At 33.5% G+C, this 14,410-nt stretch overlaps 2 protein-coding genes across 7 annotated transcripts; both read left to right on the forward strand.

The window, feature by feature from the left end:
* The first annotated feature begins 697 nt into the window (after nucleotides 1-697).
* Nucleotides 698-3,930, forward strand: ndufs8b (NADH:ubiquinone oxidoreductase core subunit S8b). 6 transcript variants are annotated; one of them, XM_058797680.1, is made up of 8 exons: nucleotides 698-884; nucleotides 1,270-1,362; nucleotides 1,427-1,478; nucleotides 1,571-1,636; nucleotides 1,713-1,802; nucleotides 2,461-2,633; nucleotides 2,927-3,055; nucleotides 3,215-3,930. In XM_058797680.1, exons 3-8 carry the CDS (start codon nucleotides 1,436-1,438, stop codon nucleotides 3,344-3,346), a joined length of 633 nt encoding a protein of 210 aa, XP_058653663.1. In that variant the 5' UTR covers nucleotides 698-884; nucleotides 1,270-1,362; nucleotides 1,427-1,435; the 3' UTR covers nucleotides 3,347-3,930. The 6 variants fall into 6 exon arrangements, with proteins under 6 accessions (XP_058653663.1, XP_058653659.1, XP_058653660.1 ...); XM_058797682.1 differs by having other exon boundaries at nucleotides 788-884; nucleotides 1,258-1,362; XM_058797676.1 differs by having other exon boundaries at nucleotides 699-884; nucleotides 1,270-1,478; nucleotides 3,215-3,929.
* Nucleotides 3,931-5,805: 1,875 nt separating this feature from the next.
* ran (RAN, member RAS oncogene family) lies at nucleotides 5,806-9,451 on the forward strand. Its single transcript, XM_058798888.1, has 7 exons — nucleotides 5,806-5,890; nucleotides 6,483-6,552; nucleotides 7,738-7,822; nucleotides 7,936-8,061; nucleotides 8,144-8,331; nucleotides 8,808-8,978; nucleotides 9,070-9,451. The coding sequence occupies exons 2-7, from the start codon at nucleotides 6,517-6,519 to the stop codon at nucleotides 9,112-9,114; spliced, it is 651 nt and encodes a 216-aa protein (XP_058654871.1). The 5' UTR covers nucleotides 5,806-5,890; nucleotides 6,483-6,516; the 3' UTR covers nucleotides 9,115-9,451.
* The last annotated feature ends 4,959 nt before the right edge of the window (nucleotides 9,452-14,410 follow it).

The following is a 14,410-nucleotide window of genomic DNA, read 5'->3' on the forward strand; positions in this document are numbered from 1 at the left end:
CCTCCGCGGGATATTCACTGTCCCATAATGAACACAATAAAACGCTATCAACAACAACAACAACAACAGTAAACTCACGGTAAACACTGCTGATAATAACACACTCCTTACTCGCCACAAACTAAGCAGGCGAGTCTCGAGCTCAAACAGAACTGAGACTCTGTATTAAAATGATTTTATTCGGAGTTTTAGCAGAGGATCGTTTGTAGCTACACTTTTTTTTCTTTTTAAACAGACATTAAAACAATGTCTAATGATGATGTTTTGTGTGTAAAATATTTAGGCATTAAATGGTAGGTAGCCTATCATTACATATAACAGGTGTATTCAAAATACATTTATTTAGTCGTATATTTTTTTCAACTGTTTTATTTATTAAAATGTATAATATATTATTGTTTACTTATATTATTATTTTTTATTATCATTATGTAATATGACCAACTTATGGGACCATCGTAATTTCGCATTTATATATATATATATATATATATATATATATATATATATATATATATATATATATATAAACGATTTATAAAATTTACAAAAACAATATTAAAGCTTATAAATACAGTTTTTCTTTCTGTCTTCCTCTTTTCTTTTTATTTTTATATAATATATATTATAGCCTACACCGGATGTGCCACTAAACATAGCTGCACACCAGTGACTTCAGCAGTGTGCATAAGTTGTCGTAAAATATAGATTAATAAAGTGAAATAAACAATATTACACTAGTGGCATTTAGTAGCAGGATAAGATCGCTGTTGTCTGTGACGCAGCAGGTTGAGGGACACCACGTGACCAACTGGCTCTTAAAAGCGCAAGTGCTGGAGAGATCCTGCAACGTTAATCACTTATCAACCGACCGAAGCATCCCGGTGAGTTCAATACTGTGAATATGTATACTTTGGACTAATCTGAGTGATTAATCAACGGAATGTTACATTGTTTTTAATGCAGTTTAACGTTACCTAGCCGACCAAGGACAGCTGGACAATATGTGACTTGGGTTAGGGTTACTTTTGGGGGTTTAAAAGCGTAAGGAATGGTAAATGAATAAATAAAAACAATAACTAAAAAACTTTACAAATATATAACTGCTTGCTTTAGTCGGCATCTTTGCCTAAAGATAATTTTATCATATTAAATAAATATATTAAACCACACAGACAATTATTAGTCTACCTCAAAACAGTGTGTTATGTTTACAGAAGGCATGTGTAAAACATTAATGTATTTGTATGACACAAGTTGTTTCATAAGGTCTGACAGATTTGGAGAGGAGATTAGCAGCAGCAGGCTTATGGCATAGATCTGTTTGCATGAAGCACGGCTGCTTCAATTTCTATATAAGAGGTATGTTTGCACCACTGACATAAAACTATATTAATCATGAACATGAATATTTGTCTCTCTTTAGCTGATTAGGATGGAGGTGACATTGCGCATACTGTATTCCTCATGCCGCACAGGTGAGTTTATTGTTTAGTCTGTGCAGTGAGGTTACTGGACGTGCCATCGAGGAAAATTTGATGTTGATGCAAAATTGTTTTATTTCATTAAGGCACTTTCACAGCCAGACTTGGACCTGTCCGTCCCTTCAGCCTTACCGTCCACAGGGGAGGCTACAGTAAGATCATACACGCCGCGTTCTCACACGCTACAGCTGGCGTACACAATGTCATACAATGTCTGTCTCTCTATAGAAAATGTGAATGCTGAGGAGTTGTCTATGGACATGAAGTCCATCACAGACCGCGCAGCACAAACACTGCTGTGGACCGAACTGTTCAGAGGTGTCTGCTTGTTTACATTTTTTCTGCCTGTATTTATGGTACTTGTTTTGCATTTGGACCAACATGCTGCGGCTTTGCAATAATATCAATTTGTGTCGTTGAATACATAATAATGATCATAATAAATTGCTATTGTTGTTGTTATTACACTGTAAAAAAGTGATAAGTTGACTTAACTTAAAAAATTGAGGAAACCCCTTGCCTTAAAATGATTAAGTACATAATAATAAAAAAAGAAAAGTTAAGTGAACTTGACAATTCAATTATCTTTTACTTAAAAATTTTAAGGCAATGGGTTTCCTCAATTTTTTTAAGTTAAGTCAACTTTCACTTTTTACAGTGTATCCACATTTTAAAAATAATAAGTATTATTATTCATGTCAAAACCTGCTATACAAAGACAGAATAAAATTATAATCATTATTATTCTATTATTAGTCTGTTATATTCTGTGTCTATTGCATGTTTAGGCATTATTATTAATAATAATAATAATAAATAGTTTTGTTTTTCTATTATTATTATTATATTCTGTCTGTTGCAGGTTTAGCCATGAATAATAATTATTATTAAACTAATGATATTAAGATAATAATAATGCAAACAAAAAAATAACAACACTAAATTATTATTATTATATTCTTTGTCTGTATTGCAGGTTTGGGCATGACCATGAGTTATTTGTTTAGAGAGCCAGCTACTATTAATTATCCATTTGAGAAAGGTCCTCTCTCTCCCCGTTTCCGTGGTGAACATGTACTGCGCAGGTATCCAAATGGAGAGGAGCGCTGTATTGCATGCAAACTGTGTGAGGCTGTGTGTCCTGCTCAGGTATATATAACAGTGTTATTGTAGTATCAATGAGATACTATTATAGCTTTTATATTCAACATTTTACATTTTGTTTGAATTTCAGTTTCAGTTTTAGTTATTTTAATACAAATGAAAATAAGAAGTGTATTCTTGGCAACTTCCGTAGCTGAAGTTTTTAGTTTCATATTTTATTTTATTTCAGTTAAAGTCTATTTTATCTCAAGTAACAAACGTTTTTATGGTTTCAGTTTTAGTTAGCTCAGTGATTAGCTCTGCAGGATGTGTGTCAGCAGTGCTTTTGTCTCCTGTAGGCCATCACTATAGAAGCAGAGACCCGTGCAGATGGCAGCAGAAGAACAACCCGTTATGACATTGACATGACCAAATGCATCTACTGTGGATTCTGCCAGGAGGCCTGTCCTGTGGATGCAATCGTAGAGGTGCACACATGCTAGTTGTACTACATATATATATATATATATATATATATACTGTAGATTCAGTAGATGTAGCTGACGTAACACATCGCAGAGAAGACAGCTGAAGTTCTACACTGGTTGCATTGATAATGTAATCATTTTCCCCTCTCTCTGTGCCAGGGCCCTAATTTTGAATACGCCACTGAGACTCATGAAGAGCTGCTGTATAATAAGGAGAAACTGTTGAATAACGGAGATCGATGGGAGGCTGAGATTGCTGCTAACATTCAGGCAGATTACCTGTACAGATGAACCATTAAAGCTCAGATAACATCCTGATAACAGCAAAAAACAATAGAAAACATCACTTCAGAAGCTGCCTGAATTATAACTAAAAATGGCACTTTGTATAGAACCATAAAATGTATTAATATATTTGCTGTCTAAACGCACAAAGCAAGCACAACACACAATATAATGTGCAATGAATGTGTATCTATCTGTATTACATATCTGTAAGCATTCAAACATAGTAGGTTATACTCAGGGGCACATATTACGCACAATTATATATGAATGTTCACAGCGAATTGACATATTTATTTATTCTTTGATAAAGTGATTTAATGACAAAAAACAAGTAATAAAATGTATGAAATTCAAAGACTGTACATCCAATAATATTTTTAACATTTTCTATGTAGGCCTATATATTATATTAAATTGTTCATTATATATCATTTTATTTAGTATAATATAACAAGAAAAGCACAACAATGCACAATAAATGTTTATATATCTGTTATTTAAAGCAGTGCATTCAAACATAATAGGTTATGCACAGGAGCACATATTATACACAGTAGTATGCGAATATTAAAATTCACATATTTGTTTATTCTCTGATGATAAAGTGATTTATAAATAAAACAATAAACAAATTATGGTGTATTTCTTGTCTTAACATAATGGTAATACACATTGTATATTCCATAAAATATTTTATTGTACATAACAGCACCTTCTGTATTTCTTATTTTATTATATTTCTAGAACTTATTCCAATTTTCTTGCTACAGTCCACCATATGTCCTTGTGTCTTTTGTCTCGCAGAAAATTTGTTTTCCCAGTAATTGAAGTGTATTAAGTCAATTATCGTAATGGTTTATTTGTGTAGAGCTGGGTAGATTACTTACAAATTGTAATCCATTACTGATTCCAAATTACATGACAAAAATAGTCACGGAATCCATTACATTACACATAGGTAATATAATCAGACTACTTTTAAATTACTTTTGACCTGTCTCGTTTATCACATAATAATCTTGTACCATATTGATATAAAAATATAAAGAGTAGGATAATATATTCCATATGTTGTTATCAACAACATGAAGTGTATTAAACATTAGGCTACATTACTGTATATCAAGGTTTCCCAAATTGGCTTTGTGAAGGAACTGCAGGGCGTTTATGAGTTCAATGAAAATCTAATAATTAATTAAATCATAAAAATTAAAATAAATAATTTATTTGTTTATCTGCATGTGACCATAATCAACATCAGAGAACCATGAACATGCAAATGCGATACTTCATTATTAATTTTTTATTTTTATTTTTTTAAATCTGAGGGGGACTTCAAATAATAATACACTGCAAAAAGAGATGTGTCAAAAATGACACGTGCAGAATTTTAACACATGTGGCGAGTGTGCTCAGGGACAACACGTGTTGTGTCAAATTTAACACAGTAGATGTGTGATCCATCTTAACACACAAATTGTGTAATGTAATTTAACACACAATGTGTCATTTAAACACATTATGTGTAACTGAAAATGATCAGAAACTGCTAATTAATGTGTTAATATGACTAAAATAATAAGCATTAGCATCAATTTGTAATTCTACAAAACTGAAATAAAACAAGACAGATGTAAAAATAGCAATTTAATTGGTCAAATGTTGTCAGGGTAGAGAACAATGCATGCACAGAGGGACAAAAAAAATGTTCTAAATCTCAATTTCATAAACTTAATTTAGATGATTAGACGACACAAATGCCTTGTAATGCACTACAACTATTAGCTACAATACAGTATACATTAAAAAGTGTTACCAACATCAACTACACCTGGGATGACTGAAAATCATACACAGTCAAGACTATCAGACAACATTTCTCATAACAGAAGATCCACTTATAACATAAAATGTCAGATACACGATAAAACTTTTGTTTTTTATATTAGGTGAAAGAGGATCAGATGACTGACTGAGTGAAAATTCAGTGATGCAATGTTAAAACACTTCTTAAACCTGTAATGTTTTTTATTTATTTATTTATTTGTAAATCCAGTGGTCAAATGCAATGTAGCCACTAATGACTGATCTTTGTGTGAATGTCCACAAAACTGGAAGACTTTCTTAGTGTATATAAGCAGTAGGCTGTTTTAGAAAGGAACATTTAAAAGATGAAAAATAGGAATTAGGGAGAATCAATAAATTATTGCTATTGTGTAAATAATAAGTAATCACTAAAAAAAAGTAGGCTAACAGTAGTCCGATTACAAATATTATAAAACATAATTTATTCTAATTACAAATACTTAATTTTTGTAATCTGATTACGTAATCCAGATGACATGCAGCCTACATAACATACATGTAATCAGTTACTGTCCAGCTCTGGCAGTGAGCGCTCGAGTTGATCGCGCGCTGTGACACCAGAGGGCGCGATGGTCTCGCGGCGCCTTGCGTCACGTGGTGGGGCGGAAGCGTTTATGTGAGCCATGCTGAATCCCGCGCGGACGCAGCCATTTGCTCTCTTCCTCGATCGCTTCAGCACCGGTGAGTGCGGGACGCCGCCGCTCCGCGCATCGCGAGCGCCTTTCACAAACAGCCTCTGTTTTCCGCCGAACACAAAAAACGCCCGAAAGCCTTTGTTAATTCCTGAAGTTGTCTTAAGTCGCTCGGATCGCTTTAATTCGCCGCTGATGTGGAGTTAATGAGTGTTTGATCACGGCTCGTCTCTGTCGCAGCGCCGCGCGAGTTATTGGCAGCGCGCGATGCTGGCGGGAACAACGCTCGCTTTGTTCGCCTCTTTAAGAATTTCTCTCGTTTCCACTCGTTTTCGCTCTTAAATGCGTCACGTATTGATTTCCGCATAGATGGCCTGTTTGAGGCCTTTATAAGCGGCTCTGCGAAGTTGAGGCTCCAGAAGCAGCGGCCTCGTGTGTTGGCGCGCATCCTTTTAATTAGACGCTGTAGCTGTTCGTTGATGAACGCAGTCGTTTGTTTTGAGTTTCGTATGTTGTTTGACTTTTAATACGAGTGAGAAAATAGTGTTGTTGAGCAGTTTTGTGTAATTGTGGTCGTATTTTGGGATTGGTGCGGCCTTTTGTGTGCTGTGACTAACCGTGTCCCGCCATCTCTCCCGCAGAGTGACTGCAGCACAAAGACCAACACACACAGCAATGGCAGAAACTTGTGAGCCACAAGTTCAGTTCAAGGTAACCAAACTTCAATTTTTAAAGTCATGACCGACCGGAGCAGTGAGTTAAAGAGTCTATTTACATGTTTTCTCGTTAGCGCAATGAACTGCTAAACGGTGAATTAGCAGATTTGTACGCGATAACCAATGCTAAGATAAGAGACTGAGACTATATGAGGATAATTCGTTTTTTTTGTGTTATTTACTACGTGTTTTACACATTTAAGTAGTCCGTTGACACAAATTACATACTTTCTCTCTAAAAAAATAAATAAAAACGTACTATTTTTGTTCCTGCTAATAATGTAACTGAAGCTTAGGCTTGCTAAAGTCACAATTTTATTGGTTTTACTGTAAGACAATTGAGAGGAATTATAAACTAATTATACATGTAAAGTAACCGTTTAATACTTTTGAAACCAAATATTTTCTGATGAAAATTAATCAGGTGCTCGTTCAAGATGGGTTTGTTTGTTTCCTCAAATGTCCCCACTGATGTAATTACTTGTAATGTGAAAATTATATATGCAACAGTATTGATAATTCACAGCCTCAACCCAAGTGTTAGTTTTGTTTTTAATGAAACCATTTTAAACAAATTGTTCTTTATGGAAGATGATTCCGGTAAAAACTATGCTGTGTAGGTTTAAGACTGCCTGATAAAGAGATTATGCAAAATAATACTGTATCACAAAAATATTGATAGAAAACCTGCTATTAGCACAGTTTTTCCCAGTTATCTACCAATAATACATAATCACACCTCTAAGACAATATAACATTTATAACAAACCCAGTTATAATATAATTGTGTGTTCATGTGACTGTTCACACCAGCCATTTAATAATGTTTACATGAAATCAAGACGGTGGGAAAATTAATTTATTATTCAACTTTGCATAAAATAATCAACACTTCAAATTTGTAATCAAATTCTGATCATGAATGACAGATGGGATTATATGGGTTACTTATGGCCTTAATTTAAATATTTGTACATGGTGTAGGATTCAAGTACCAGTATTCTGTGTAGTTTTACAATGAATCTCTCAGCATTTAATTATTAAAGCCTTAATTTATTATTTGAAATGGATACAGTATAGTATTTTCTTACTGCTGTGGCTTTATATGACATTAACTACTATAAAACCAGTTGTTTGGGAAGTGTTGGTCACTCATGCAAACTGTCTTTCATGTCCACAGCTGGTTCTGGTAGGAGATGGAGGTACGGGGAAAACCACCTTTGTGAAGAGACACTTGACTGGGGAGTTCGAAAAGAAATATGTTGGTAAGTCTTTTGCTTCACGTGGCATCTCGACACAACTCTTCTGGAGGAATGTGTGGCTTTGGTGCGACAGTCACAGCAATGGGCGGCTTTTAAATTTCTCTCTCTCCTCTTAGCCACACTTGGAGTTGAGGTACATCCCCTGGTCTTCCACACTAACAGAGGAGCCATCAAATATAACGTATGGGACACAGCCGGACAAGAGAAGTTCGGAGGCCTGAGAGATGGATATTATATCCAGGGTATGTAGCTTTCATCATATACACACTATACACCTTTACTGTCCAGCAGTGGTTTAACATGTGCATCTCTGTCTCATTACAGCTCAGTGTGCAATCATCATGTTTGATGTAACTTCTCGAGTGACCTATAAAAATGTGCCCAACTGGCATCGTGACTTGGTGCGTGTGTGCGAGAACATTCCCATAGTGCTGTGCGGTAACAAAGTGGACATCAAGGACAGGAAGGTCAAAGCAAAGAGCATTGTGTTCCATCGTAAGAAGAATCTACAGGTACGGAGCACCTCTTCAACTCAATCAAGAAATTGAAGTTAATTTTCAAAAATGCTTTGCGCTCGTAAGGTTTAATCGTCATAACTGGATCTTCCGGTAAATCGTCAGACTTCTCTCTGGTGACGTTTATCTGCCTCCACTTTAATCCAATCAACAACCAATTCATAAAACCAAGTCCCTGCCCTACTTTTTTTAATCCATTAATCAGAATCAGAATGAGCTTTATTGCCAGGTATGTTTACACATTTGTTTTAGTGACAAGAAGCTCCACAGTACAACAGAATGACACGGATAATAAAAATAATGTATAAAATGGCAAAAACATGAATGTATGGTTCAATATGGAAATGATCTTTCAATGCATCTTAAAGTTATCAGCTTGTAGAAAATGAGTCCATTAGTAAAGACTGAATGTCAAACTGTTGTTGACTGCAAATGTAAGGCTAAATCGATGTGTCGTCCTCTCTCTTTCTCAGTACTATGACATCTCTGCCAAGAGTAATTATAACTTTGAGAAGCCCTTCCTGTGGCTCGCACGGAAGCTGATTGGCGACCCTAATCTGGAGTTTGTTGAGATGCCTGCCCTTGCACCACCGGAAATTGCCATGGATCCATCACTTGCTGCACAGTATGAGCACGACTTGAAAGTAAGTGCATCATCTCGAATATACCTGCTGCTGCTCCCAAAAGTGTTCCTGTTTCATCCGTGCTGATCCGTAATTGTCGTTTCTCCTCTAGGTGGCATCAGAAACAGCTCTCCCAGATGAAGATGACGACCTTTAACCTGTTAGCCTCTGACCTCCTTATGGCAATGTTACTGGTATTTCCTGGTGACAGTTCCTCCCCTGCCCCTTTTACTGTAAACCCCCCAGCGCAGAATATTTTTATTTTTCAACTTTTGGTTTGTTTTGTGTTTTGAATTTAAGTAAATTGTGTGGTTCATTTAATTGTAGACATGCTAACTGTTGCCACCAGACACACATGCAGACATGGCTACACTTTGACACACTCGCTCACTCAAGGTGTGAGAGCAGGTTGAGTGTCCCAGTGCTTACTTCTCTATGTAAGGCTCTAAGCACTTAGAGGAATTCTTGGAATAAAAACATTCTCAATATAATAATCCTTGCTTGGTCTTTTTTGAGCAAAATAATTGTTGGAGTGTAAATTAAATTGTGGTGGGCTAATTGTGAAACAACTGAATGGAAAAAGGGAAATTATCAGTCCTTTGTTGACACGTAAAGCGTTTTTCGGGAAGTTTCTTTTGCATTTTCTCAGACAGGGAAAAACAGTATTGCTGTAGTCATTGATTGTGATATGAAAATACTGTGGGTATTTTTTTGTAGTGCAAATTGCTGTCGAGTCTAACAACAATCCATGGTGTCCATGAGAATAGAACCGCATGTGCCTAGCTTAAGATATGATGTGGTTTTATATAAGTATGGGTGAGGTGTCTTACATAAACTGACTCAGTGTTCAGTGAAAGGCAAAACCTCATTTGTTCATACTGAAGAGTCCAACCTTTTTACTCTTTATATATGTTGGCATAATTACTAGAATGTAAATAAATACTATACCAGTAAACATGAAATGGGCACTACTCTGTATTGGAAAAGTAAGTAAATGCTACTTTTTTAAAAGTCAATTAAATGGTATACTAAACTCGATAAAAAAGAGGTGCTCAACATTGTGAAAATATAATAAATATTAAATGAAGCATCCCAATCAGATAGACAAGAAATCAAAAAGCACATACATGGGGAAAATTATTACAAACATTTTTTTGTGAAATTAATACAGTTTAAATATTTGCATTGCATTCAGTAATGTTAAAATTAATATCAGATATGGACTTGTAATGTTGGGGGTTATATATTTGTGTTTATTCTGGTTTTGTATTTGGCTCATGCTAATTTTGTCACATTCTATACTTGCATAATAATAATTACGTTAAAATTATGAAGGTGAATTTAAGTGGTTGCATACAGTTAAAAAGTCCTAGGAGATGCCACAGGCCAAAATCCATTTAGACGTTTAACCCCTTAACTGTCACTCACAGTTTTGAACAGAGACATTATAGTGCACTATCCAAACTTAAATTTTTATAATTCATGAATGAAAATATTTTGTAACATGATTTTAATGTACCATTTCCATGGTAATGCAATGTCTGATTTTAAAATGGGTTTCAAAGGATGAATTTTGAGATTTTAAGTTTTCTACTGATAAATAATTTCTTCTGATTTCTAATTCGTGATAGAGAATAAGGCAACTAAGAAGACTTTCTGTGACAAAGGTCAGAATTCCTGTTATGGTGTAGATTTTTTTCAGGTGCACTCTTGTCATAAATGAATCTATTACTTTTCCTACATAATTTTTTAACAGAAAAAGTGGTAAAATACCTATTTAGGAGTCTTAGACCTTTCCAACGATATATAGTTTGTCATGATTAGATTAGGATTTAATTGTAAAATAGTGAAGTAAACGTAGGCGTCCCACAGGTGGGACGGTGACAGTTAAGAATTAAAAATACTTCAATTTTCACATTATAAGGGAAAATATGATGTATTTTTAAGTGATTTAAATGTTATTTTTCATGGTATCCCATGATGAACATTCAACACAGAGCCAATACTTCAATATCAGTTATAGAAACTGTTACAAGCTAATTTATTAGGATAAATGCATTATATTTACGTTAATGATTTTTATTTAAATATAGTAGTATAATATCAAAAGCTGCCTTTAATGTGACCATAGTTTCTGTCAAAATACAGTAGTCCAATAATCAGTTGCTAATGATAGGTAATATGAGATTCTCCTTCAAACAATGTAAGAAGTTTGTCGTTTTGTTTTTGATGACAATGGTGTAGTAAAACAATCACTAACTACCAACCACTGATCTAATATAGAACTACTACTGATATAATATAGAACTACCACTGATATAATAGAAATACTACTGATATAATATAGAACTACCACTGATATAATATAGAACTACTACTGATATAATATAGAACTACCACTGATATAATATAGAACTACTACTGATATAATATAGAACTACCACTGATATAATAGAACTACTACTGATATAATATAGAACTACTACTGATATAATATAGAACTACCACTGATATAATATAGAACTACTACTGATATAATATAGAACTACCACTGATATAATAGAAATACTACTGATATAATATAGAACTACTACTGATATAATATAGAACTACCACTGATATAATAGAACTACTACTGATATAATAGAACTACTACTGATATAATATAGAACTACCACTGATATAATAGAACTACTACTGATATAATATAGAACTACCACTGATATAATAGAACTACTACTGATATAATATAGAACTACCACTGATATAATATAGAACTACCACTGATATAATAGAACTACTACTGATCTAATATAGAACTACTGATATAATATAACTACTACTGATATAATAGAACTACCACTGATATAATATAGAACTACCACTGATATAATAAAACTACTACTGATCTAATATAGAACTACTACTGATATAATAGAACTACTACTGATCTAATATAGAACTACCACTGATATAATAGAACTACTACTGATATAATAGAACTACTACTGATCTAATATAGAACTACTACTGATATAATATAGAACTACCACTGATATAATAAAACTACTACTGATCTAATATAGAACTACTACTGATATAATAGAACTACCACTGATATAATATAGAACTACCACTGATATAATAAAACTACTACTGATCTAATATAGAACTACTACTGATATAATAGAACTACTACTGATCTAATATAGAACTACCACTGATATAATAGAACTACTACTGATATAATAGAACTACTACTGATCTAATATAGAACTACTACTGATATAATATAGAACTACCACTGATATAATAAAACTACTACTGATCTAATATAGAACTACTACTGATATAATAGAACTACTACTGATCTAATATAGAACTACCACTGATATAATAAAACTACTACTCATCTAATATAGAACTACCACTGATATAATAGAACTACTACTGATCTAATATAGAACTACCACTGATATAATAGAACTACCACTGATATAATAGAACTACTACTGATCTAATATAGCACTACTACTGATATAATATAGAACTACCACTGATATAATAGAACTACCACTGATATAATAGAACTACTACTGATCGAATATAGAACTACTACTGATATAATATAGAACTACCACTGATATAATAGAACTACTACTGATCTAATATAGAACTACCACTGATATAATAGAACTACCACTGATATAATAGAACTACTACTGATCTAATATAGAACTACTACTGATCTAATATAGAACTACCACTGATATAATAGAACTACTACTGATAATATAGAACTACTGATATAATATAGAACTACCACTGATATAATAGAACTACTACTGATCTAATATAGAACTACTACTGATATAATATAGAACTACCACTGATATAATAGAACTACCACGGATATAATAGAACTACTACTGATCTAATATAGAACTGCTACTGATATAATATAGAACTACCACTGATATAATAGAACTACCACTGATATAATAGAACTACTACTGATCTAATATAGAACTACTACTGATATAATATAGAACTACCACTGATATAATAGAACTACTACTGATCTAATATAGAACTACTACTGATATAATATAGAACTACCACTGATATAATAGAACTACCACTGATATAATAGAACTACTACTGATCTAATATAGAACTGCTACTGATATAATATAGAACTACCACTGATATAATAGAACTACTACTGATCTAATATAGAACTACTACTGATATAATAGAACTACCACTGATATAATAGAACTACTACTAATCTAATATAGTTATAGATCAGCGGTAACTGCACGTGTTCGTAATGATGCTGTGGCGTAGCGCAATCCCTTCATACTGCGTAGTAATACAATGGTACCAGCAGAGGGCAGAAGATAGTCATGTGAGAGCCTTTGGGTTCACAAAGTTTCAGAAGGAAGAGTTCAGTGATCACAGACAGCCATGACCATGGGTTTGACTGCTTCCTTATCCACTTAACAGTTAGTGTTGACAGAGCAGAGAGGGTTAATGAATGTCAGCTCTGGTGCTTCATGTGGTGAAGTGGCCTATACTTATTGATCTTTAACTCCATCCGCTGTGCGTGTGTGTGTGTGTGTGTGTGTGAGAGAGAGAGAGAGAGAGAAAATAAATAAATTAATTTATATTGTGTTTTTTTAAAGACAAGAATAATTAGTAGAAACTAAAGAATAAGTGTTAGTATACTTACTAATATATAAATATTAGTTAGTAATGCAATAGTTTCTGTTATTTAAATGGTTACTGTACTATAGTCATTATTGTAGTTCTGTCAGGACCACTATCGTCAATGATGCAGTTTGGTTTGGCGGTATGGTCCCCCATACATTGACTGTGGTGAAAGGAGGAATTGGGGATGGAGGAGGGTAATTTGCTCCTGAGCAACCAAAAAAGCTGCTGAATTATGCTGAATAGAGTTTATATGCCGTGATAGGTGTCGTATTCCTGTAGGTAAATGTGATCAGCTGAGAGTCAGCTGATGCAAGCTCGACTGACGTGACCTGCCAGAACTAACACTACGCTTCATTTATTAGCTATAATGAGCAAATTTGGTATATAAAAAAGATATATTTATTATTAGTAGTAGTAGTATTATTATTATTTACACTTACAGTAAATGGTCAATGAAAAGCAGTGTTAAATTTCTGGAGATGCAATAAATATTCAATGAAACTTCAAAATGAATCAAACAAAGAAATGTATTAAAACAGAACAGGCAACAATGCACAAAATGTCTGAGAAAATAATGTTATGTAATTAAAATCAGTTCATTATCACAAATATTTTCATTAAAATTAAGAAATATTTATTTTAATATATACATTTAATAATTATATGAAAATTATGACATTTTTATAATTAGATATAGCCAAGAAAAGTCAAGACCTCAAGACAGGACCAAATTATTT

Source organism: Onychostoma macrolepis, chromosome 14 (assembly GCF_012432095.1).
Source record: "Onychostoma macrolepis isolate SWU-2019 chromosome 14, ASM1243209v1, whole genome shotgun sequence".
Lineage (NCBI taxonomy): Eukaryota > Metazoa > Chordata > Actinopteri > Cypriniformes > Cyprinidae > Onychostoma > Onychostoma macrolepis.